The following is a 20523-nucleotide window of genomic DNA, read 5'->3' on the forward strand; positions in this document are numbered from 1 at the left end:
CCTGCTGAGGGACGGATTTCCTCACTAGGGAAACAAAGTCCTCTCTCATAAAGCAGTGTGTATGACATGATGCAGGAAAACTCTCCACCATAGTACTTGGCACTCAACAAATGAGAGCTCCCTTCCTTTGGCATAGCCCATACCCCCCCTCCTTTTTTTTAATTTAAGGTAAATGACAATTTTATCAGAAGTTAAAGATCTATAGCACAGCTGCTGAAATACTCTAGTAGACAGAGGAGGCAGAGACGAATAATAAGACGAATAACCCCGAGAAGGGCAATGTGGCTCAAAGCAGCCCCACCATACACACTTGATGGTCTTTTAAGGCAATTCTTTCCTCTTACACCATCATATGAATTTTGTGTCCTACTCCAAGACATACATATGTTGGTTTTACCAAGAACACATTTCTCCTCCTAATTCCTTGGGTAACACTGACCTTTCCTGAAGAGGGACTGTGTCTACCTTTTGGCTTTGATATCCTGGGCAGGGCCATTTCCCATTCCTGAGGCATCTCAATTTGAATAGGCAAAAAATAGTCTGCTACCTCCTAGAGATGGGTCTCTCTGAAGGTGCAACTCTCAATTAGGTTTCCCACTAACTCTTGCTTGAAGTTTTTATACAACTTTTAATGCAACCCCTTCTATGCCCAGGATGCTGAAGAGGGATATGCCCAATTTCCACAGTCCCACAAAAAAAGACCAGACAGGGAAGCAGCTTGTGAGGGAAGATCCAGCTTGGGTCTTCACAGGAGGAAAACAGAAGAGCCACTAAAATCTTTGAAAACATCACTTCATTGGTATTACCCCAAAATACCTCAAGGAATTGCTCCCGTGAGCTGTCAGGTCATCTGAGTCAGCAGAAGAACCACTAAAATGGTAACAAGCAGAAGCTGAGACTAGCCAACTGAGACACTGCCAGGTCACACAAACTTCTAGTTGAAAGATAATTCCTAGTAATAGAGTTTTATGAGTGGTAGACATTTTTGTGTAGCAGAAGAGCACTAAATATGAACTCAGAAAATTCTGGTTAGAATCTTGACTTTCACTCTATGATACAGGGTGAATCTCTTAAATACTGGGCTTGCCCCTTCTGTAATACCCACATTACAGGGTTGTTATGAAGAAACAAGGGAGTAATATATGTAATTATTTGGCAACCTAGAGCAGCAAAGGCATGAGTCACACACCCTGTCATCAAGAAGAGGGACTTCAGCCAGGGGAAGCTACAGCAATGGTCGACATCCATCCCACCCCACATAGGAGTGAAGGAGGGGATGGGGCCTGCGCATGTGGAGGATAGGACAAAGAGCACCTTGTAGGCCATGGAGAGATGCAGAATGTTTCTCTAAGTGATGGGGGGCCACAGTAGGGTTCTGAGGACCTGTGTGATCTGATATGTTTCTAATAGGATCACTGTCGCTCCTATGTTAGAATGGCCTGTAAAGGGAAGAAAGGTAAAGCAAGGCATTCAGCAAGAAGTCTTCTGCAATTCAGGCAGGAAATGATGGTGGCTCAGCCAGGTCAGACTCAGACTCCAAGAAAGTAAAGACAGTAGAACTTCTCAATGGAGAGAAAAAAGGGGTTATGGTTAACTGTCAAGTTTCTAGACAGAGAACTAGAAGGATCAAGTGCAATGGGGAAGCCTGAAGGTAGAGGAGGTGGGCAGCATTGTGCAGGGGGGTGGGGAGTGGAGGAGAGAAGGAGTTTAGTTTTGAATGCTGGAATTTGAAAAGTCTTGTCTGACTCTGAGCAGAGGAATTAAGTCAGCAAACGCACAGAGGAGTCTTTCGTCAGAGAGGGGTTGGGCTAGAAATGTGAAGGAGGGTGTTGTTGGCATCAGTCAAGACATGGGTCTGGAGGCAGCAGGCACAAAGGGAGTGAGCCCACAGAAAGGAAGCAGTGGGCCCTGGACCCATCTGGGGTGACAGGCCACTACAAGACCAGGGGAAGGGCAGGAAGCAGCCAGGGTACCCACCAACCTCTCTAAAACTTGGCTGCTCCCCAACAAGAAAAGACCTGCCTCACTTATCCCATTCGTTACCATAAAAATCCTGCGACAAAAACACCTTCAAACCTGCACAGGGCTGTGTTCCTACACACAGGGTCACATATTCGCTTCTCTCCCTATTATCTTAAGGAAAAGATTATGCCTAACAGGAGGCTCTCTCAAGACAACCTGCCAATCCGACATAATAAGAACTCTATAGATAATGACATTGTCTATAATAATATTGATAGTTACTGGGGAATTAGGCTAAGAAATGTTCAGAAACGTGGTGGTTAAAGTCAGTATTAACACTCAAAATAATTATCTTTTTAAGAAAGAAAACCTCTGAACTATTTCTTTGAAATAAAAACCTTAGTGTAACCTTTAACCTTAAACATCTTATTCATCTGTCATGTAATCTTCACAGCATACAAGATTCTCCTTGGGCCCCATCTCTTAGAGCCATGCCTCAGATCAGTACCTGGCATATAAAGGATGCTGAGCAAGGATTTGTTAAATGAAGATTTTACATAAAGAAACGACTCTAACTGATTGATATTTTCCAACCATCTACTATATGTACATCTTAATACACAAAGAAGTAGGGAGAAAAACATATGTTTTTTATCTTTGTCTCAGGGGAAAAAAAAAGGTTAAGCCCAGAAAAGTATGCCTTTCATTCATCAAGGAGGGGAAGTGTTTTCAGGAGAGAGTTCTCTTTGGAGTCATAGTGCCACCACACTATCTATTTAAATTAAAAACAAAGGAGGGCTATTATTTGGTGAGAAGGCCATTAAAGTCAAACCTGGTTTCAGGGATTTTTTAAAAAGTATTGTCTGATACTGGCCTCATATTTAAAAATTGACTAACAATCGGGGCTGGCCCAGTGGCGCAGCGGTTAAGTGTGTGCGCTCCGCTGTGGCAGCCCGGGGTTCACAGGTTCGGATCTGGGCATGCACCGATGCACCGCTTTTCAAGCCATGCTGTGGCGGTGTCCAATATAAAGTAGAGGAAGATGGGCACAGATGTTAGCCCAGGGCTGGTCTTCCTCGGCGAAAAGAGGAGGATTGGCATGGATGTTAGCTCAGGGCTGATCTTCCTCACAAAAAAAAAAAAAAAGAAAGAAAGAAAGAAAGAAAAGAAAAAAAATTGACTAACAATAAATGCGGACAAAGTTAATATAATTATATCAGTCAAAATATAACTGTCTGGCAGATGACATAGATATAGTACTTAAGCATAATGGGCACCAAATGACCGACCAAATTTCCCCAATACTGACATTAAACACATTGAATCGACAATAGAACGTGACCTCAAGTATTTTTTGGCAGACAATAAACTCGTATGGCTGATAAACTAAACTAAAATCCATGTGATATTACTAAAGAAAACAAAGAATATGTGTTTACCAGAAATCTCTCTCACTCTCCCAATAGACAGTTATATCCTAGACAGTTCCATCTTAATTGGCAAACCATGTCAATATCAATTCAACTGAGTTTATAATAGCTGAATATTTAAGATCTATGTCTAATGTAACAAGAATGAAATTGATTACTCATTACAAAATTTCTTTCATGTGCTCACATATTTATAACTATATAAGAATACACAGAATCAATTTTATGACTAAAACTGAGAAAAGGTCAAAACCATAAACAAACAATAACACTTAAAGTTAAGGGAGAAAAGCAAAGAGTAACTAAATCTACAAACATTCAGAGGCATGCTTCTAGAGTCAGGGAACTACACATCCTGATCTAGGACAGCCCCAAGAAATGGATCTACTGAAAACATAAAACAACCACCACTGAAAGAAAAAGGGAAATCAAGACAGGAAAACAGTACCAAAGGGAAAGAAACGAGAACATACCAAATCTAGAACAGAGATTGCTGGCAGAGCAGTCTGCTGCAGGTAACAGAGAAGGAAAAAAAAAAGAAAGATGAAGTGTGGAAAAAAAAAGTTAAGTTTAGACCTGTATTCCGCCATCAGCACATTTGTTGCTCTCATGCGTCATCTGTTTCTGAAGGACGACCCAAGGAGAAAAGTAAAGAACTACATACAGACTAATCTCTAGTATTCAGAAATAGAAAAATGTCCACATGTATTAAACACTTGAGTTTCATTAAGATACATAGAAACTGAAAAAAGTAAAATTTCCCTTAGCTCTCTTATTTAGAAACTAAGATATTAATCTTAATATAATTAATGATAAATACAGATACTTTTAACTAAATTTACTTAAGAAAGTTTCCAAATATCATAATTCATATTTGGCTTTGTAACATTCAGTGTTTTAACCTTTTGGAAAAACCGATAGACCTTCAGTAAAAATTTTAGTCTTCACAGAAAAGAAATTATAGAGATATTACAATGCAGTTTGCTAACGTTTCACTACTGCTGGGAGATGTGCACAACGATAAGTATTAATAGCGTCTACTTTTTTACCATAAACATCAGCTTCAGATTCTGAGTCTGAGCTGCAGTAACGGGGAAGCCGTTCTTTCTTGTGTTCTGGGGTGGGCAATACAAGGCCATGAACAAGTTTAGCTTCCTCTGTGAATCCGCCTGCCAGGTGGCCACCAGTGGCCCTGGCCAGAGCAGAGGGAAAGGCACGCTACAGGACACGCGCACAGCGCACGACGTAGCTGTCTACTGTAAGTGTACTGTGTACTGCGAGCACTGTGATGGAGGCCAGACTTTTACCACACAGTGGAAACTGCTCAAAGAATTCTCATGCTAAAAGCAATTAGTTATTAATCAACTGGTTGCTCTTTCAAATAAAATAGTCCTGGTGGTAAATACAGTTGTTCTTAAGAAAGTTTACTACTGATGACTTGGAGAATACTAATAAAATAATGAAACAGTTAACATTTAGGCCTTCATTTAAGAAACTTAAGTGTCTTAAGAGGGATTCCAGCTGAATTTTGGGCAAAGTTATCTATACATTTGGCTGAGAATATGTATATCATAAGAAGTGTGCGTGTGACATTTCAGGAAAATACTTCACAGAGCAAACAGAAGAGGGATCACACTGTGGCTCCATCTTCTTACTAATAATACCTAAGATTAAACTGCATCATGAGGTAGAAAGACTAAAATGTCTGACATAACAGTTACTGGTTTAGATCTCGAATACACACAGCATCAAATAAAAGCTGGAATTAGAAACAAAATCTAAAATACAAAAAAGGACATGCTCTTGGCCATCTTTTCTCAGAATACTGCATTGTATATTAAAAAAACCACTAAAACTCAATAACATGAAATGGGCAATAGCATTGTCTGCAAATCAATACTAATAAAGGCCTCTCTGTCAACGATTCTCTTGCAGGGTAACAAAGAATCATAAATTTGGCATTTTAACAATCTATTGCATTAAACTAATATAAATTTTATTTCTTTTATTTGACACAAAAAGAATGAAAGTTATTTTTGTCATATGGAGAAATATGAATGAATTCATAAGTTCTCAGTGTCTTTATACTACCACTGAAATATAATTGTTTATTAATTTAATAAATACCTGCTTCATCAACCTTATTATCTACTATGAAGGGTATGTTTCTGGTAATGACACTAAAATCTTAACTTTGAAGTCCTGAACAGTCTCACTTGTTACGCACCATCAAGTGCTGATAATCAAGACCAGGGGTCAGCAAATGACCTGCCTCCTGTTTGTAAACAAAGTTTTACTGGCACACAGCACACCCACTGTTCACGTACTGTCTACGGTGGCCTTCACACTTCAACAGCAGAGCTAGCAGTTAAGACAGAGTCTAAATGGCCCACAAAGCCTAAGATATTTACTATCTGGCTGTTTAAGAAAAAATTTTGCCAACCCCTGATCAAGATTATTACCAATTATTAACAAAGTACAGATATTTACTTGTTTTCTCAATTGAGGTGTTAATGAGGATAAATACGAGTTTGCTAATTAAAACAATAAAGTTCTATTTGAATTGTATTTAATACTTTTAAATGACACGTCTCAAGAATGTTCAGACTTCTCATCCTGGTTCATGTCTGTAGCACGTCAGCTAACAGTAACACGTATCATAAAACATTATAAGCCTAGGGGCCTTTCCAATCCTTTGAGACCCTGGGCTTAGCTGCCTCCTCCCCAGCACGCGCAGGTGGGTGCAGGGACCACAGGTACCACGCCCAAGCACGCCCCCCTTTACCCGTGCTCTTCGCTCGGCTTCGAGGCGCTGCATGATCAGCATGGTGTCCACATCGTCGTCTTCCTCTTCCTCATCGTCCTCGTCCTTCTGCTTAGACTCCTGGAGTCTCTTCTGGAACTGCCACTCCAGCATGAGTTTCCGCAGGCGGTCGTTCTCCTCGGCGGTGCGGTCAGGCTTGCTCTGCAGTTCTTGGATCTCTTTGCTCAGCATATCCACAATGTGCATCTGCTGCTGCTTCTCAAGCTTCTCCTTGGCGTCCCGCTTCCACGGGTCTGGAGACAGACTGTCCCCTGAGGAGAGCTCCTCTTTGCTGATTGTGATGTACTGTAAGTCTCTGCGCTCAATCGTGCGGGGCTGCTGCTGGGGCTGTAGTTCCCGAATGACTGTTTCCTGGGGCCTCTGGAGTGTGGAAGGCTTCTCCGGCTTCATCTGTTGGGCGGTCAGAGGCGGAAACTGAGTGGGGTTTAATGCTTGGGTGCGCATCTGGCCCAGTTTTCTCTCCTGCTCCCTCCGTTTTCTCTCCCGCTCCTCCTCTAGACGGGCCTTTTCCTTCTCATACCACCGCTGATGTTCTTCTCTCTTCTTCCGTTCTGCAGCAGCCATCTGAGCAGGCTGAGGTCCTATCTGACTGGCAGAAGGAGGGGGTGGGAGAGGCAAATCCATGGGAATTCCGTCAAAATCACTGGCATAGTGGACAGGAGGCGGAGGGGGTGGTGGGGGCAGGTCTGTTCGAATAGGCTGGGAGACAGCCACTGGCATGGGCTGCACAGCCGCTGGTGTCTTCCAGCGCCCAGGGCCACTTTTGGTCAGAGTGGAAGCAGGGGTGCCCGCCTTGGAGGAGTGGTCCAGGTGCTCTTGGCTGGAGGTACTAGAGCCCATGGACGAGCTCTGATTTATCCACATCTCACTATCAGCCTTGCGATCCATAACTGCCTCCATTTGATGCCGCTCGAGGTGATAAGCTTTATCTTCCCGAAGTTCCTCTTGGGAACGGGTAACACGCTGGAAAAAAAAAAAAGGAAAGCTATATTTCAGCCACTTATCAGAAGATATTACTAAAAATTCATAAACATTTATCTTCAGGGAGAAAGAAAAAATATTAGGAAAATTGTAAAATGAGTGTTCAGAATAGAGACTGAGACTGCCCTATAGCTCAGTGGCCATGTGGAGTAACAGTGCTTTTCAGTGAGTTTCTCTATCTGTTCAAAAGAAGGAAAAACTGTACTTTCTTCTCCGCATTACTGGCAAAAAAACAAAATGCACAAAACCTCAGGTACTTCATCAACTGTGCCGTTCCTCATTCTCTACAGCCCCTTGCACGCATCTCTACTGTGGTACCACTCACATAACTGATTTTAAAAGGATGAATGTATTTAGACTAATTATGTGAAGAGCAACAAAAATTACTTCTCTGTAGTAAAATTCTAATTATTACTAAGAGTAATTATCAAATCTCAACCATCTGATCCATCCATGACTTTCTGAATTCTACCAGCTGACAACTGGCTTTACGAATGCTTTGAAAGAGCTGTGTATAATAAATGCAAGGACAAGCCACATGCATCCGAGCCATGTCTTAGAAAAGTATAAAACATAGCAATACAAATGTGTTGGACGTAAACTTTTGTGTGTGTGTGTGAGAGAGAAATGAATACACTTTTATCAAAGGGCATGTATGAAAGCAGTCTAATCAAATAGAAATGCTTCACTATGATGTCCGAGTCAAACATTTTTTTTCTGCCCTATTAATAAGGAGAAATTGAAGATGGAAATCTGGAAAATAAACTGTTTCCCTTTCCTCAAAAAACCAACAACAAAAAAAATGAAATAATATTTGAAAAAACATTAGCCTGATAGAAAAAGAGAACATTTACTTCCAACATATTGCTGTAGCTTTACTATGTACACAGAAACAGTTTCTTGATTACTGGGCATACAATCTTCAGACCACATAAAAGTATTATTAAATTTCCTGCTATTTGTAGAACAGATACTTTTAAAGTATAAAATTTCAGGGTCCACGCCCTCAGATTTTACTCCTGTTATTCCTCTCTGCTGCAGTATCTACTGACTCAAGTCATTCCTTTGCTTTCCTTGAAGACTTCATTTTAGCTCCTGGTGCTCACTCGCTCCATCTCTCCATCCCTCTTCCTGGTAAGTCCAATCATAACTCTCAGTCATTTCAGCATCCACATAACAGACCCTTTAAAACACCCTGGCCTCTGTGTTTCCTGACTTCCTCCTCTAGTTATTATCTACATAGGCTGTGAGACAGAAGCAATCAGCAGTTATCTGCTATAAATGTGGAGGCTTAATAATACTACTCCCATATATAAAACGTGTGGATTGCCTTGACATATGGGAAGCACATGTTCCTAAGGGCTAACAAAATATGCTAGAGGACGCAGGGCATAAAATTACTTTATTGTTAAAGAGAAATTTGGAGAAAGGCCTCTTCTCACAGCCAACTCCAGCTTGCTACCAGAGCTGGTGGGGTGGGTGGAGGAGGGCATCTAACACTCCCGCAAAGACTGGGGGGCTGGAGGTAATCAGGACCGTCTAGGAAACAGCAGCATGGACCCATGGACGAGACAAGATGAAATCTTGTGAACAACCAACATCTGTGACCTGAGGATCACTTTCTGCCCTTAGAAAACAGGGCTCTTGCTCATCTTTATTCACACTGTCTCCTGCGAATGCAATCCTCTCTCCCTCTGTTTTCTCATCCTCCTAGGCTCAGCTCAAGTCCAATCTTCTGACCACTCTAATCCAAGAATGATTATCTCCCAGAATTCACTATCCAGGATACATATTTGTTACGTATCCTAGACTGTACCTATTTTTAAGCATACATTTAATTTCTTCTCCCAATCTTTCACAATGCGAAGCTATCATTCTAAAAAGAAAAACACACCTGATAATGTTCCCCCACTTAACTACCCGGATTGACATCCCCTTCTCTACTAACATGGATGAAACCCAAATTCCTTAGCTTGTCACATAAAGCCCTTCCATGTGGTTCCAACCTGCCTTTACAGCCTGGAATCCCACCACTCCCCCCCCCCACCTGGGTTCCTGCCACACTGAACACTTGAGGTTCTTGCTTGACCACACGTCTCCATGCCTTCTCCATCGGTCTGAAAAGCTCTTCTGTTTAGGCAGCTGTAATGTAAGGTGGGAGCCCGGTTCTAGTCACACCTAGACTGAAAGATAGCTCCGTCACTCAGCAGAGACCCAACTCTCTAGCAGCACTTACTATACTGTATGCAATTTATCTGTCTCATTTCCCAACCATACCATTAGCTTCACGGGCAGGGACTATCATTATCTCTGCATTCCCAGTGCTTGGGACACCTTCTGATATGAACAAAGTACAACATATATCATTTGGCTTCTCATTTCTCACTCCTAGAATCTGTGAACTTTGCCTTACAAATTTTAATTAAGGCTTAATATTACTAATATTTCATTAATAAAATATTAAGAGAACAGAAATCTCATTTCATATTCAGTATTCTATCCTATCCCCTCTTTTCCTTAGTTAACCAAAGAACCATGAAAGAAAAAAAAAAGATGACGATAGCAGTGCTGTTCTACAGAAAACATCCACTGTGTCTCGGAAATCATTCAGCTTTTACTGTCACACTGGTCTATCTTTGAGGGATGAGAGAAATGGACGGAACCCCTTCCCTCTAACCTGAGCTGCAACACTGGAGTGATCACTGTCGGTGTGCACGTGCGGCTTTTCCTCATAATCCGGCCACTGGTTTTGAGGAGGAGCCATCCGGTCCTGGGATTTGGAAGCCGGGAAGGTGAAATACTCTCTAGTGTACGTCTGAGTGGGGATGGGGTAGGCTTCAGGTCTAGGTGGAGGGGTCTGTTCCTGTAAAATGTGAAGAGGAAAGAAAGGTGAGCTTTTTGCAATTTGTATAACAGACTAATTTAATCTCCAACGACCTGTTTTAAAATATAGTATCTACATTTCAAAAACTGTGTTAAAAATTAAAAGTGTTTGATCTTATCCTGAGAATAATGAAAAGCATTTTATTTTGCCCAGACTTATTAATTCAAAGCTAATTTACCTACTATATTAAAAATAAAAAAATTAACTAATTAGGAATTATCAACAATGCTAATTTGTAGAGTGAAAATTGTATTAGGTAACTTAGGTACTCTAAGGGAAACCTAACAGGGTAGTAAAGACTGTTTTGCTCATCTCTCAGACCTCACTGCAGAGGTTCCCAGTAGAGACAGACGTGATCTTAGCTGTCGTTCCAGGGGCATATGCACTTTTCCCTCCAGGACTAGGAGGCTGATCTGGAAAGAGTCAGGAAAAGAAAGTTTACTATTAAATAAACAAACCAGATGTCACGTAAGAGTTCTCTGAGGGTAGTAACTGTGTGTTACGCATCTTCATACTGCAGTGAGGTGTCCAGCACAGAGAAAAAAGGTAAGGCCATGACAGACGGGCTCATCAGACCCACTCCCACTTCTCGAATACTCAGAGCCCAGAGCTATGAAGTTTCATCTACAGACTAGGGACTGGCAAACATTTCTGGCAAGGGCCAGACAGCAAATATTTTAGGTTTGTGAACACTGTATCTGCTGCACATCCTCCTATTGCTGCTGCTTCTTGTTAACAACCCTTTAAAAGTATAAAAACCATCTGAGCTCCTGCTGGTAGTGTGCAACCCCTGCTAGACACATTATCAGTGCACAATCAACCGAATCAAAAGTTTTCTAACTTAGTTCCTGTTAGAAGAACATTAGTTTTCATGTCTCTCATGAAAAACATAACCCAGTTAGCCAATATACGCTGGTAATATTTCATTTTAATAATTAAAAAACCAGAGTACCCCTCCTCACTTGTGATTGTGACCATGCATGTACTTATATGAGAACTCAAGACAAGAGAAGAAGAGCCACAGACACTCCTCTTACTTGCTACGTTGGGGCTGGAGCGGTGATCAGCTCTGTTCTTCATTAGTCTGTCATCGCCAGGTAATTTCTTTGGTTCACTATATTCTGCCCACGGCAGCTGAGGGCTCTCAGGTGACCCATTTTGAGCTGAATTATTATAGAGCTCAAAACCTTCACTCTTTGGTCGGGGTTTACCTGAGCCACGACGATCTGAAACTGAAATCAAAGTACATTCAAGATCTTCATCTGTTCAAGATTTTATTTTAAACATACTGTTTAGTTTTAAAAGAAAGATGAATCTACAAATATTTAAAATACCATAAGTAAGAACTTGTTTTTAGCAGAAGAAATAAGGTGATTTTTATAGAAGGGTAAAATCCAGAGAATTTTTAAAAAGTTTTCAAATAAAGCAACACTTAACTGGTACTGAAGGGAAAAGGTACTCTTTCAAAGCTTATTTTCTCATAAACTTACCTGCTTTAAGTAACAAAACTACTTTTAAAAGTAAGGTTTTAAAACTGAAAGATAAAATAAATAAATAGACCTCCCTCACTTTTAAAAACATATATTAATTCTTTTAATCACTCAGTGTTGTCATCATCATGAACAGCCATTATTTGATGTGATTACTCATTCTTTACTTTTTAGTTTAATCTTCTTGCTTGATGACCCCAATTTATTACCTACTTTTAACACTTTGCTTCTTTGATTTCTAACTCACCATCGGGTTTGCTTCTTTTAAATAACTGTAAACTAAGCAATTAGAAAACCAATACATTAAATATTATGTTATGAAAAAAGTAAAAACTATGCTGAGTCGAGGCCTATAATACAACACATGATTTTGTTAAAATGCTCTTTTTATTTGTTTGTTTCAATGAACAGTAGGTCCAGGTTCTCAGATGCCTTTGTTGTTGTTTTGTTATTCTTAGCTCTCGACTTCAGGTTCTGGGCTTTGAAGTTCCCAGAATACTGAGCTATGGAGAAGTGAGCTCTGTCAGAGCCAGACTTAGAGGCTACGCATATAACCAGCAAAGTAAATGTCAAGTATATCATGACTTAAAAGATAATGTGAGTCACAATGGTTTTTTCCTATGGTTTCTGAACTAATTTTTTAAAAAGCCCTAAACTTAAAGATTTTTTTCTGAAAAATTTTATGTAGCTATACAACCATGCTTCCCACCAACAAATTACGTTATTCAAGTAATTGAGCTTTTTATCTAAAATGAACTATATATAAAAAGATAATCATGTCCAACCTCAGCATATGCAGGACTGAAATAACTATTCATATACATACATATAAATATTCCTTCACTAGAGAATTCTACTTGTTCTTTAAAGACTACATCCTGCGTTTGCCTATCAAAACTGAAAAGTCATTCATTTGTTCACTACTGACTGAGTGCCTCTATGTGCTGGGCATGTGGAAGCTCTCCAGCAGTCTGCCAGTCCTGTGGAGGTGAGGTTAAATGGCTCTTAGGGAGAGCAGAATCTAATGAATTGCCATTGTGACTCGAAGGTCAGTTGGCCCACACTGGAATTCTGATTACAGCGATTTAATTTATTAGCTAGTTATCTTAGGCACCTTGCTTAAGTGCTCTCATCCTCAATTTCCTTATGTTTAAAATTGGGATAATAGAAATAACAGTACCTACTCCATAAGGTTTTTCTGAATATTAAAAGAGGTCGTGATTGTAAAATGCCTGGCATATAGTAAGTGATCAGTAAAGCTGTTATTGGTAGTAGCCAATAAAAGAGACACACTCCCTTCTTCACAACCAGTCCTTACTTCTTTGCATCATTGGGGACGGCTGATTGAGCAGGGTAGCAAGACCGTGATAAATCGCTCCTTGCTTTGCTACTTCTAGTGTTACCACGGAACTTGTTCTTGTCATGAGTTCTGCTGCCCTGGGAAGAGAGCATTACAAATGTAAGAAGTATGAAATACAGCACCTGTCACCACAATAGCCTGTGATCAGAGCAACTGACAGCATGTTCCACAGCCTCATCTGCTATTTTGAGTAATAGGTCCTACCTTCAGACAGATTACCTACTGCCCATTCCCTTCCTTTAAAAATTAACTATGTACACATCTCCTGCTAGCATATTAAGAGCAGTAAGATGATATTCAGAAATTTCAGGAAATGCTGAGTATATTTTTTTAAGCTTCAAAAAAAACTGTTCCAGACTAAAATGTATATTTATAATTTGCTAACAAAAGAAATGTCATGTACACTAAGAGTTTCACACTTAAAAAGGTAAGAGTAAGGGCACAGCTTTTTAGCATTATTTTTTGTCTTCTAATTCCAAAGTTTAACATGAAATACCCCTAAAGATGCTAATATGAGGTTTTAAACAAGTAAATAAATGATACCTTTCTTGAGAGAGTCCTACCAGACTTCGTCCATCTACACTGAGCAGCTGGTCACCTGCAGCTAGTCGTCCGTCCTGTGCACACCCAAAAGGCACGTGCGTGTGTTAGGAGGTGGAACAGCAGAGGGAGGTGGGAGGAAGAGGGAAGTCAATGGTAAGTACACTACATAATTGTTTCTTCAACAAACTGTATAGAGGGTTTTATAGCTGAAAGTATCACGGAATATCTCAGGTCATTTGTTAAATATATAATACAGTAAAAATTTACATCTCTAAAAATTATACTAACCACATCTGCAGCACCTCCTTTCACAACAGACTTGACATAGATTCCAAGTTTATCCTGACCAGCGCCCTAAGCAAAAACAAGAAACACTACATTGAAAATACAATACTTAGAAATACAATACTCAGTAAAGTAAAACAAAACATGTATATAGAGAGATAAGATACCTGTAATGAAAGTCCTGGTTCTTGTTTTTACATGAAAATTAGAAATATAAAAACTATATTAATAGAATTAACACTATTCAGTAAATATAAAGAAACACAGAAAATTTACATTATTTAGTTTCCAAATTAAGAAAAATTACTCCTAAAAAATCAATTATTAATAAATCAGCTGATGAGAAGACTAAAACCGACTTGGAATCCAAAAGTAGTTTAAGATTAGTCTGAACAACCACAAGTTAAGTGAACTAAAAACTATTCTCACGACATACATTATTAATCACTGTAATATGAAAGCAATTGACTATAGTAGTTTTGCATTCCAATATTTACCTATGTCCTCTTACACCCTTCTTCTTTTCATACATATTTTTTAAAATTTGAAACAAGAAAAAACTTGTGGCAAACAAGAAGAAGGACTTAGGCAGTAAGAGATTATGCAGAAAATACTCCGTATTGTTTCAAGTTAAAGATCATGTATTGTAACTCCAAATAAATATTGAAGCCACAAGTTCCAATCCACATAGAATGCACCTCAGCTTCAATGCATGTTATATCATGGAAGGATAAGGAACTTCTGTGAGATGGATTTAAGTAATATATACAATTGCTTTACAGAATCACCAATATTCTACTCGGACATCAGAAATGCAACATAAAAGTCAAAATTTTGGATAATTTATTGGAACCACCAAAAGAAGCAATCATATGCATGACACCTCTCTTGGATATTACTGCCAATACTCTACAACTGAGTATATGTTTCTTAGTCACAACAACTTCACTTGTTATGAAATACAGTCATGCGCTGCATAGCAACATTTCAGTAACAACGGACCGCATATACTACAGTGGTCCCATAAGACTACTACCACAGAGCCTAGGTGTGAAGAAGGCTATACCATCGAGGTTTGTGTAAGCGCACTCTATGATATTCCCACAATGACAAAATCACCTAACGACACATTTCTCAGAACATACCCTCGTCATTAAGTGATGCATGACTGTACTGTGTCATAAAAGCAAAAAATATAAGAAGGTATCATAGAAAGTTATAAAGACAATGATTTCAACAAATGACTTAACTGAAACAAATTTTCTACAACATTCTGGAACTACATCATCTCCACTTGAAACTCTTCACTTTTCCCTTTAGTTAACAGGACAGGCTTAAAGAGGACCGTCTAGCTGACCAGCATTGCTGAGCCTCCTCCCACTCTTCCTCAGGGAGAGTCCAGCATACAGCGCGGCCTTGTTCTGCGAGCCTAAAACCATCCATTAGGTACCTCATTCTGAAAACAGTATAAAATGTCTCAATTTAACAAAACAATTCAATTTTGGGAAGCAGTATGTTTCAAATTTCACGTGGTTCCATAATCTGGGAGCTGAGTTTATACAAGTCCCATACAAGGTAAAATCAAGTATTCTCTTGTGCAGCTCCTGACCCTCTCTGGCCTAGGTTTTCCGATCTGTTCGCCTCAGTCTCCTTCTCTGCATCCATCTATATGTCAGCAACTACCCTACCACCTCACTGCAGATCTCCTTCCCAGTCCCAGACACCCAACCTCCGACCTGATGCCCCTCAGAAATTATTGAGCACTTCCAACACAACCATCAAGTGCAACCTGTGGTCCCTGCCTGGATCCTTTTGCCACAAAAAAATATTATTGAGGTAGTTGCAAAGCTTGTACTTTTTTGTAAATTTGAAATTTCACAATAAAAAAAATACAGCAGGTACTCAATAAATGACAACCTTCTGATTTCAGCATGTCACAAAAGAGCAACAAATATACCTTTTTCACTTATGCCAATATTGGATTTCCTTGAACCTAGGGACCTACGACAACTATGAGAAATTACATCTAAGCCCTCCACTGCCCCCATCAGTTAAACTGGGTATTCTCTCATATGTAACGTACCAATGATTTTTCACATATTCCATACTTTTACCTAATCTATGATTAACTGTTTAATTCAACAACTCGGCTGTTTAAATGACAATTTCACTCCTTCAACATTCACTGAAGCCTCTACCTGTCCTGAGCTCCACGGACACATCCGTGAACAAAACAGACACCCCCTGCCCTCAGGGAGCCTATGTTCTAGAGTAGTTTTCTTTGTAGCTGTCAATTAATAACTCTGACCTGGGAACTGAAAATCTCTTTTTTTTCCTGCAAATGCTGCATGATATTTCCTTATCACTAATACCTTAGGCCAGATTTTTTAAAAACGGTTCTAAAGTCTAGTTAGATTTTTTCTTCTGCTCTCTATTTGACTGATATAAGCAATGCTTACTTTCAGCAATTTTCTGTGTGAATGGCACTTACCTACATTTTCACACAGCATTATTTTTTGGCAATGTAATACTGTCTTCGTAATTTAGGTAATAAAAATCGTCCTTTTAAATGCGATAATCAATTACTACCATCTCTAACAGGAAAAATGTCTAGCAATAATACTAGTAATATAGTATTTTTAGTAACACTGATATAAACAATAAAATATCAAATATATATTTTAAAACTATAAATCAAGTGCTCCTCCCCCATTTCTGGTATGCAAAGATTACTACTAATAAAGAAAAATAATCTCATTTATTTAGACGAACTGTAATAAGAGAATTCTTTCTTCTTAAAAATAACAAAATAGAATGACATAAGAAAGTTAAAAAAATACTGTTCTGCGTCTCTCTAATAAACCAAGAGCCTGCACACATACTTTGTGTAGCTTTTTTCTTATTCACAATTTTCACTCTAGGAAGATGTCTTTGTTTCATACACACAATAAATCGCAGTTTCACTGCATTATTACTGTATGTTTTCAACCCCTCCATTTAGACCAGTAATCACATACTGGAGGGTAACTACTAGGCTCTATTATTTTTTAATCACTGTACATTTTAGGCAACTAATACATAAGCTTAAATTCAGTAGACTCCATAGGAATTGCAAATAATATTTAAATAACTTGAAATCCTGTAAGTTTTAAATAGGTAATTTATTATACTATATGCCATGTGAATTTAGTAAGTCTAAGTTTACATATTCAAGTAAAACATCATGTAGTATAGATATTTGACAGCATCATTACCATCACATCTTTAAACAGGCAGAAGTTTACATTATAAATTTCAGAAAAATTCTGGCAAAATGAGAAAGCTCTCCTTATGACTGATCTGCTGGTCTCTCTTTGTCCAACCTGCCTTAGGAAATGTCCATTCCTGAAGCATACCTCCACCAATGCTCTCCTGACCCTGCCTGCTGCCTGTAAAGAAGCAGCAGCCTCCTGCACAGGGCACCACGCTCCCTGAACCTAAGTTCAAGTTTAAGCCTCTCCCACAACACGCTCTGCTCCATCCAGATCGTTCTTCCCGTGTCTCCCCATTCCATCCTGTTTCTATGTTCTGGCCTTTGTTTACGTAGTCGTTTCCACACAAAACATCTTTCTGATGCAATGTGTCTGCCAAAATCCTTTTATCACTCAATTCCTAGGTCACGTGCCAACCCACTCACCCTACCAACATCAGACAAGATAGAATCTCTTCCTCACTTATGTTCCCGTGGGATTTTCTTTGTTCCCTCTGAATGGTTACTCTGTCCTGCATTCCAGCTACTTGCACAGTCAGCTCCTCCCCCAACTCTCTTCCAGAGCAGCTTCCCAAGTCACTTCCTCATGAGGCTACCACAACGTGGTCAACTCTTTACTTAAAAACCTACTAGGAGGAAGTCCAGAATCTTAATGAATACACTACTAGGTTAGGAAGCAGCTGATACACCCATTACATGTAAGTTGGTAACGTAACACTGATAACGTTGTAAAATGACTAGTTTAAGAAGTCAGAAACCCCAAGCACTTCTGACTATGGCACCACGTGTGCTGCTTTAGGAAGGGACACTCAAGTCCACTCCTGTCAGGTAACAGATGATAAGAAAAGCATAGTATTTAAGAAATGAGAGATATTATTTTATTACATGATGAGAATTTAAATTCTCAGTTACAATCTCTTCTTTTAATTCCAAGCAATTTCAATTTATAAATATACCTGCTTGTCACAAAAGGAAGTCATTATCGGAGGAAATAAGGAGTTTGTGATTATTAAGAGACCACAATTCAAAAGAGCCGTTAGTGTCTAAAAGGTCTATTTGAGGTTGGTCATAAAAATTGATGTTAATTAAGTCATCGACAATGCATGAAATATGAAATATGAAATCATGAAATATGATATTCTAAAAAGATACTCGGTGGGGGGTGGGGAGGGGCACAAATAAAGAATCTGGATCTAGAATATTCTAAGAGGTATCCAAACTTTGGTTGGCATTTGAATCTTCCAAATGTGGTCTCAACCTTGCATACTTACCTAGTAAACAGTCTCTATTTAACAGACTGCTCTGTTTATATTTCTGTAAACATGTTACCATCCCACTAACATTTTACCTTCCCCCACACACACTCCTTCTGTAGACTCACTGACTGGACTGAAAAGGCCTCCCCTCCTTCCACTCTGGTTCCCTCCCACCTCTGCTTATTTGAATCCTATCTCTACTTCATGTGCAGCTTGATGGATATAAACTGGCCATAAAAAATTGCAAATACAACTGTTGTCTGAAGAAATTACAGTTCCACTGGTAATTACTTTAGAAAAACAAAATTATAGATGAATACTTGGAGATGAAAGAATTCTAAGGAATTTCTAACTTGCTCTATATATACTTTACATATATATATATATCAAATCAATATGAGTAGTTACTTTCACACCAAAACATCACAATCTCTGACCAGCTCTAAGATGACCCAATGTCTCAATCTGGCCATACCATGCGTGGCCTGGAATGTCCACCCTAACTGGGTAGACAGAAGAGTAAGTAAGCTCTGCTTCATCCCTGCTAACTGCCATTTTTATTGGGAATAAGTCAGCTCTTATAAGGTACCTAGGCAAACTATCGTCTGTCAATTCCTTAACATTATGAAGTTCTCTCACTACCTGCCCCATTTTGTCCGAATAAAAATAAGAATGTTATAGACTATGATAAAAAAAATTGTACAAAAATTTTATTAATTTCAGAACTATTAAACCACTTATGTTTTATTTCTAAACAATAATTCACAAACTAATCTAGCTTAGTAAGGCTGAAAAAGAAAATTTATTAAAATAATTCTATTAGTTCCTATTTTATTTATATATACACATATATACACACACACACAACATTAAAATTCATTTTACGGTAATTCCACTCCTTTTCTAATTAAGAAAGGAAAATGGGGTCCAGAAGTTGTAACTTTTTGCTGCTACGTGTCAATGTATTCACATCTGTCACTAAAAGAACATAAATATGAGCTATATAAGCGTTGACCAAAAGCCAATTACAGGAATAGAAAGAAATAGCTTTTCAGATGTTGGTGAAACCATATTAGACACTCTAAAACTGTGCTGTCTGATATAGCAGCCACCACGTCACATGTGGCTACTGAGCCCTCAAAATGTGGCTGGTCCAAATTGAAATATGTAGTAAGTAAAAAATATACCCAGATTTCAAAGACTTAGTACGGAAAAAAGAATTTAAAATATCTCATTAATGAATTATATTGACTACATGTTGAAATCATAATATTTTGGATATACTAACAAAACACATTATGAAAATTAACGTCAATTTTTCTTTTTTTTTTTTTTAATGTAGCAAACAGAAAATTTAAAATTACCTATGTGGCTCACGCATTCTGTTGAACAGCATTGCTCTAAAAGTATAGGCTTCTCAGAGTATATGTTATTAGTAGCCACAAGTACTAACCACAAACTTACATTTATGCAGATAACTGGGTAAAAACAAGACCTTATCATAATATAATACATATGCCAAATTATACACCTCATATTTCCCAAATATGAGAACAGTAACCACAGCTATTAAAATTGAGAACACAATATAACAAATAAATATATAAAGGCTAAATAATTTTAAGAATTACCTGCCTAAAGGTACCTAAGCTGGTCTTTGAAAAGATATTATCGTATTTTTAGTCTATTTACTATTTGTAAAGTTAAAAGAATAAGCATAACCATTCAGAATTACCCATTCCTCATGTAACATTTCAAATTTCTTTTAAAAAAGGGTCTTCTGGAAAGCAATTATATGTTCCAAAGGCATCAGGCATGACAAATTTCACTAGATACAATTTTGGAATTGAATTCAACTTAAATATTAGAAGTGGAGGCACCTGACGAGAGTGACATGGCAGAACAGCGTCCAAACTGCTTGTTTTACATTTGTACCCTTCAACATAATTTCAGAGTATTAGAGAATGATGACCAAACATATATTAGCCAGGAAGTACAACAAAAGAAAGGCAAAAATCTAGATCCTCAGCCTTAAAAAAAAAAAAAAAAAGCAATTAAAATGAAATAAAGATCACTACAAGTGTGGTCTTAGTATATTTAATCTTAAAATGCATCTTGAAACTGCTTTTCTTTCCTTTAGACGGGAAAGAAGGGGATTTGAGAAGAAGGGAGTTAGAGAGGGAGGTGGGACTAATCAGGAAAGAAAGGGCGGAGGGGATAAGAGCATGAAGCAAAACTGTATCCGAATTTCATAGAAA

At 38.6% G+C, this 20523-nt stretch overlaps 1 protein-coding gene across 8 annotated transcripts in view; it reads right to left on the bottom strand.

The window, feature by feature from the left end:
- AFDN (afadin, adherens junction formation factor) overlaps positions 1 to 20523 on the bottom strand; it is a 142064-nt gene that overhangs the window by 13269 nt on the left and 108272 nt on the right. For all 8 annotated transcript variants that reach the window (XM_058533986.1, XM_058533984.1, XM_058533985.1 and 5 more), the window contains 7 exons: positions 13763 to 13828; positions 13475 to 13548; positions 12890 to 13008; positions 11119 to 11313; positions 10403 to 10494; positions 9875 to 10060; positions 6178 to 7179 (listed from right to left, as the gene is read on the bottom strand). In XM_058533986.1, coding sequence (XP_058389969.1) covers positions 6178 to 7179; positions 9875 to 10060; positions 10403 to 10494; positions 11119 to 11313; positions 12890 to 13008; positions 13475 to 13548; positions 13763 to 13828 — 1734 coding nt within the window. The remainder of the gene's footprint in view (positions 1 to 6177; positions 7180 to 9874; positions 10061 to 10402; positions 10495 to 11118; positions 11314 to 12889; positions 13009 to 13474; positions 13549 to 13762; positions 13829 to 20523) is intronic.

The sequence above is a fragment of the Diceros bicornis genome, chromosome 39 (assembly GCF_020826845.1).
Source record: "Diceros bicornis minor isolate mBicDic1 chromosome 39, mDicBic1.mat.cur, whole genome shotgun sequence".
NCBI classification, from domain to species: Eukaryota; Metazoa; Chordata; class Mammalia; order Perissodactyla; family Rhinocerotidae; genus Diceros; species Diceros bicornis.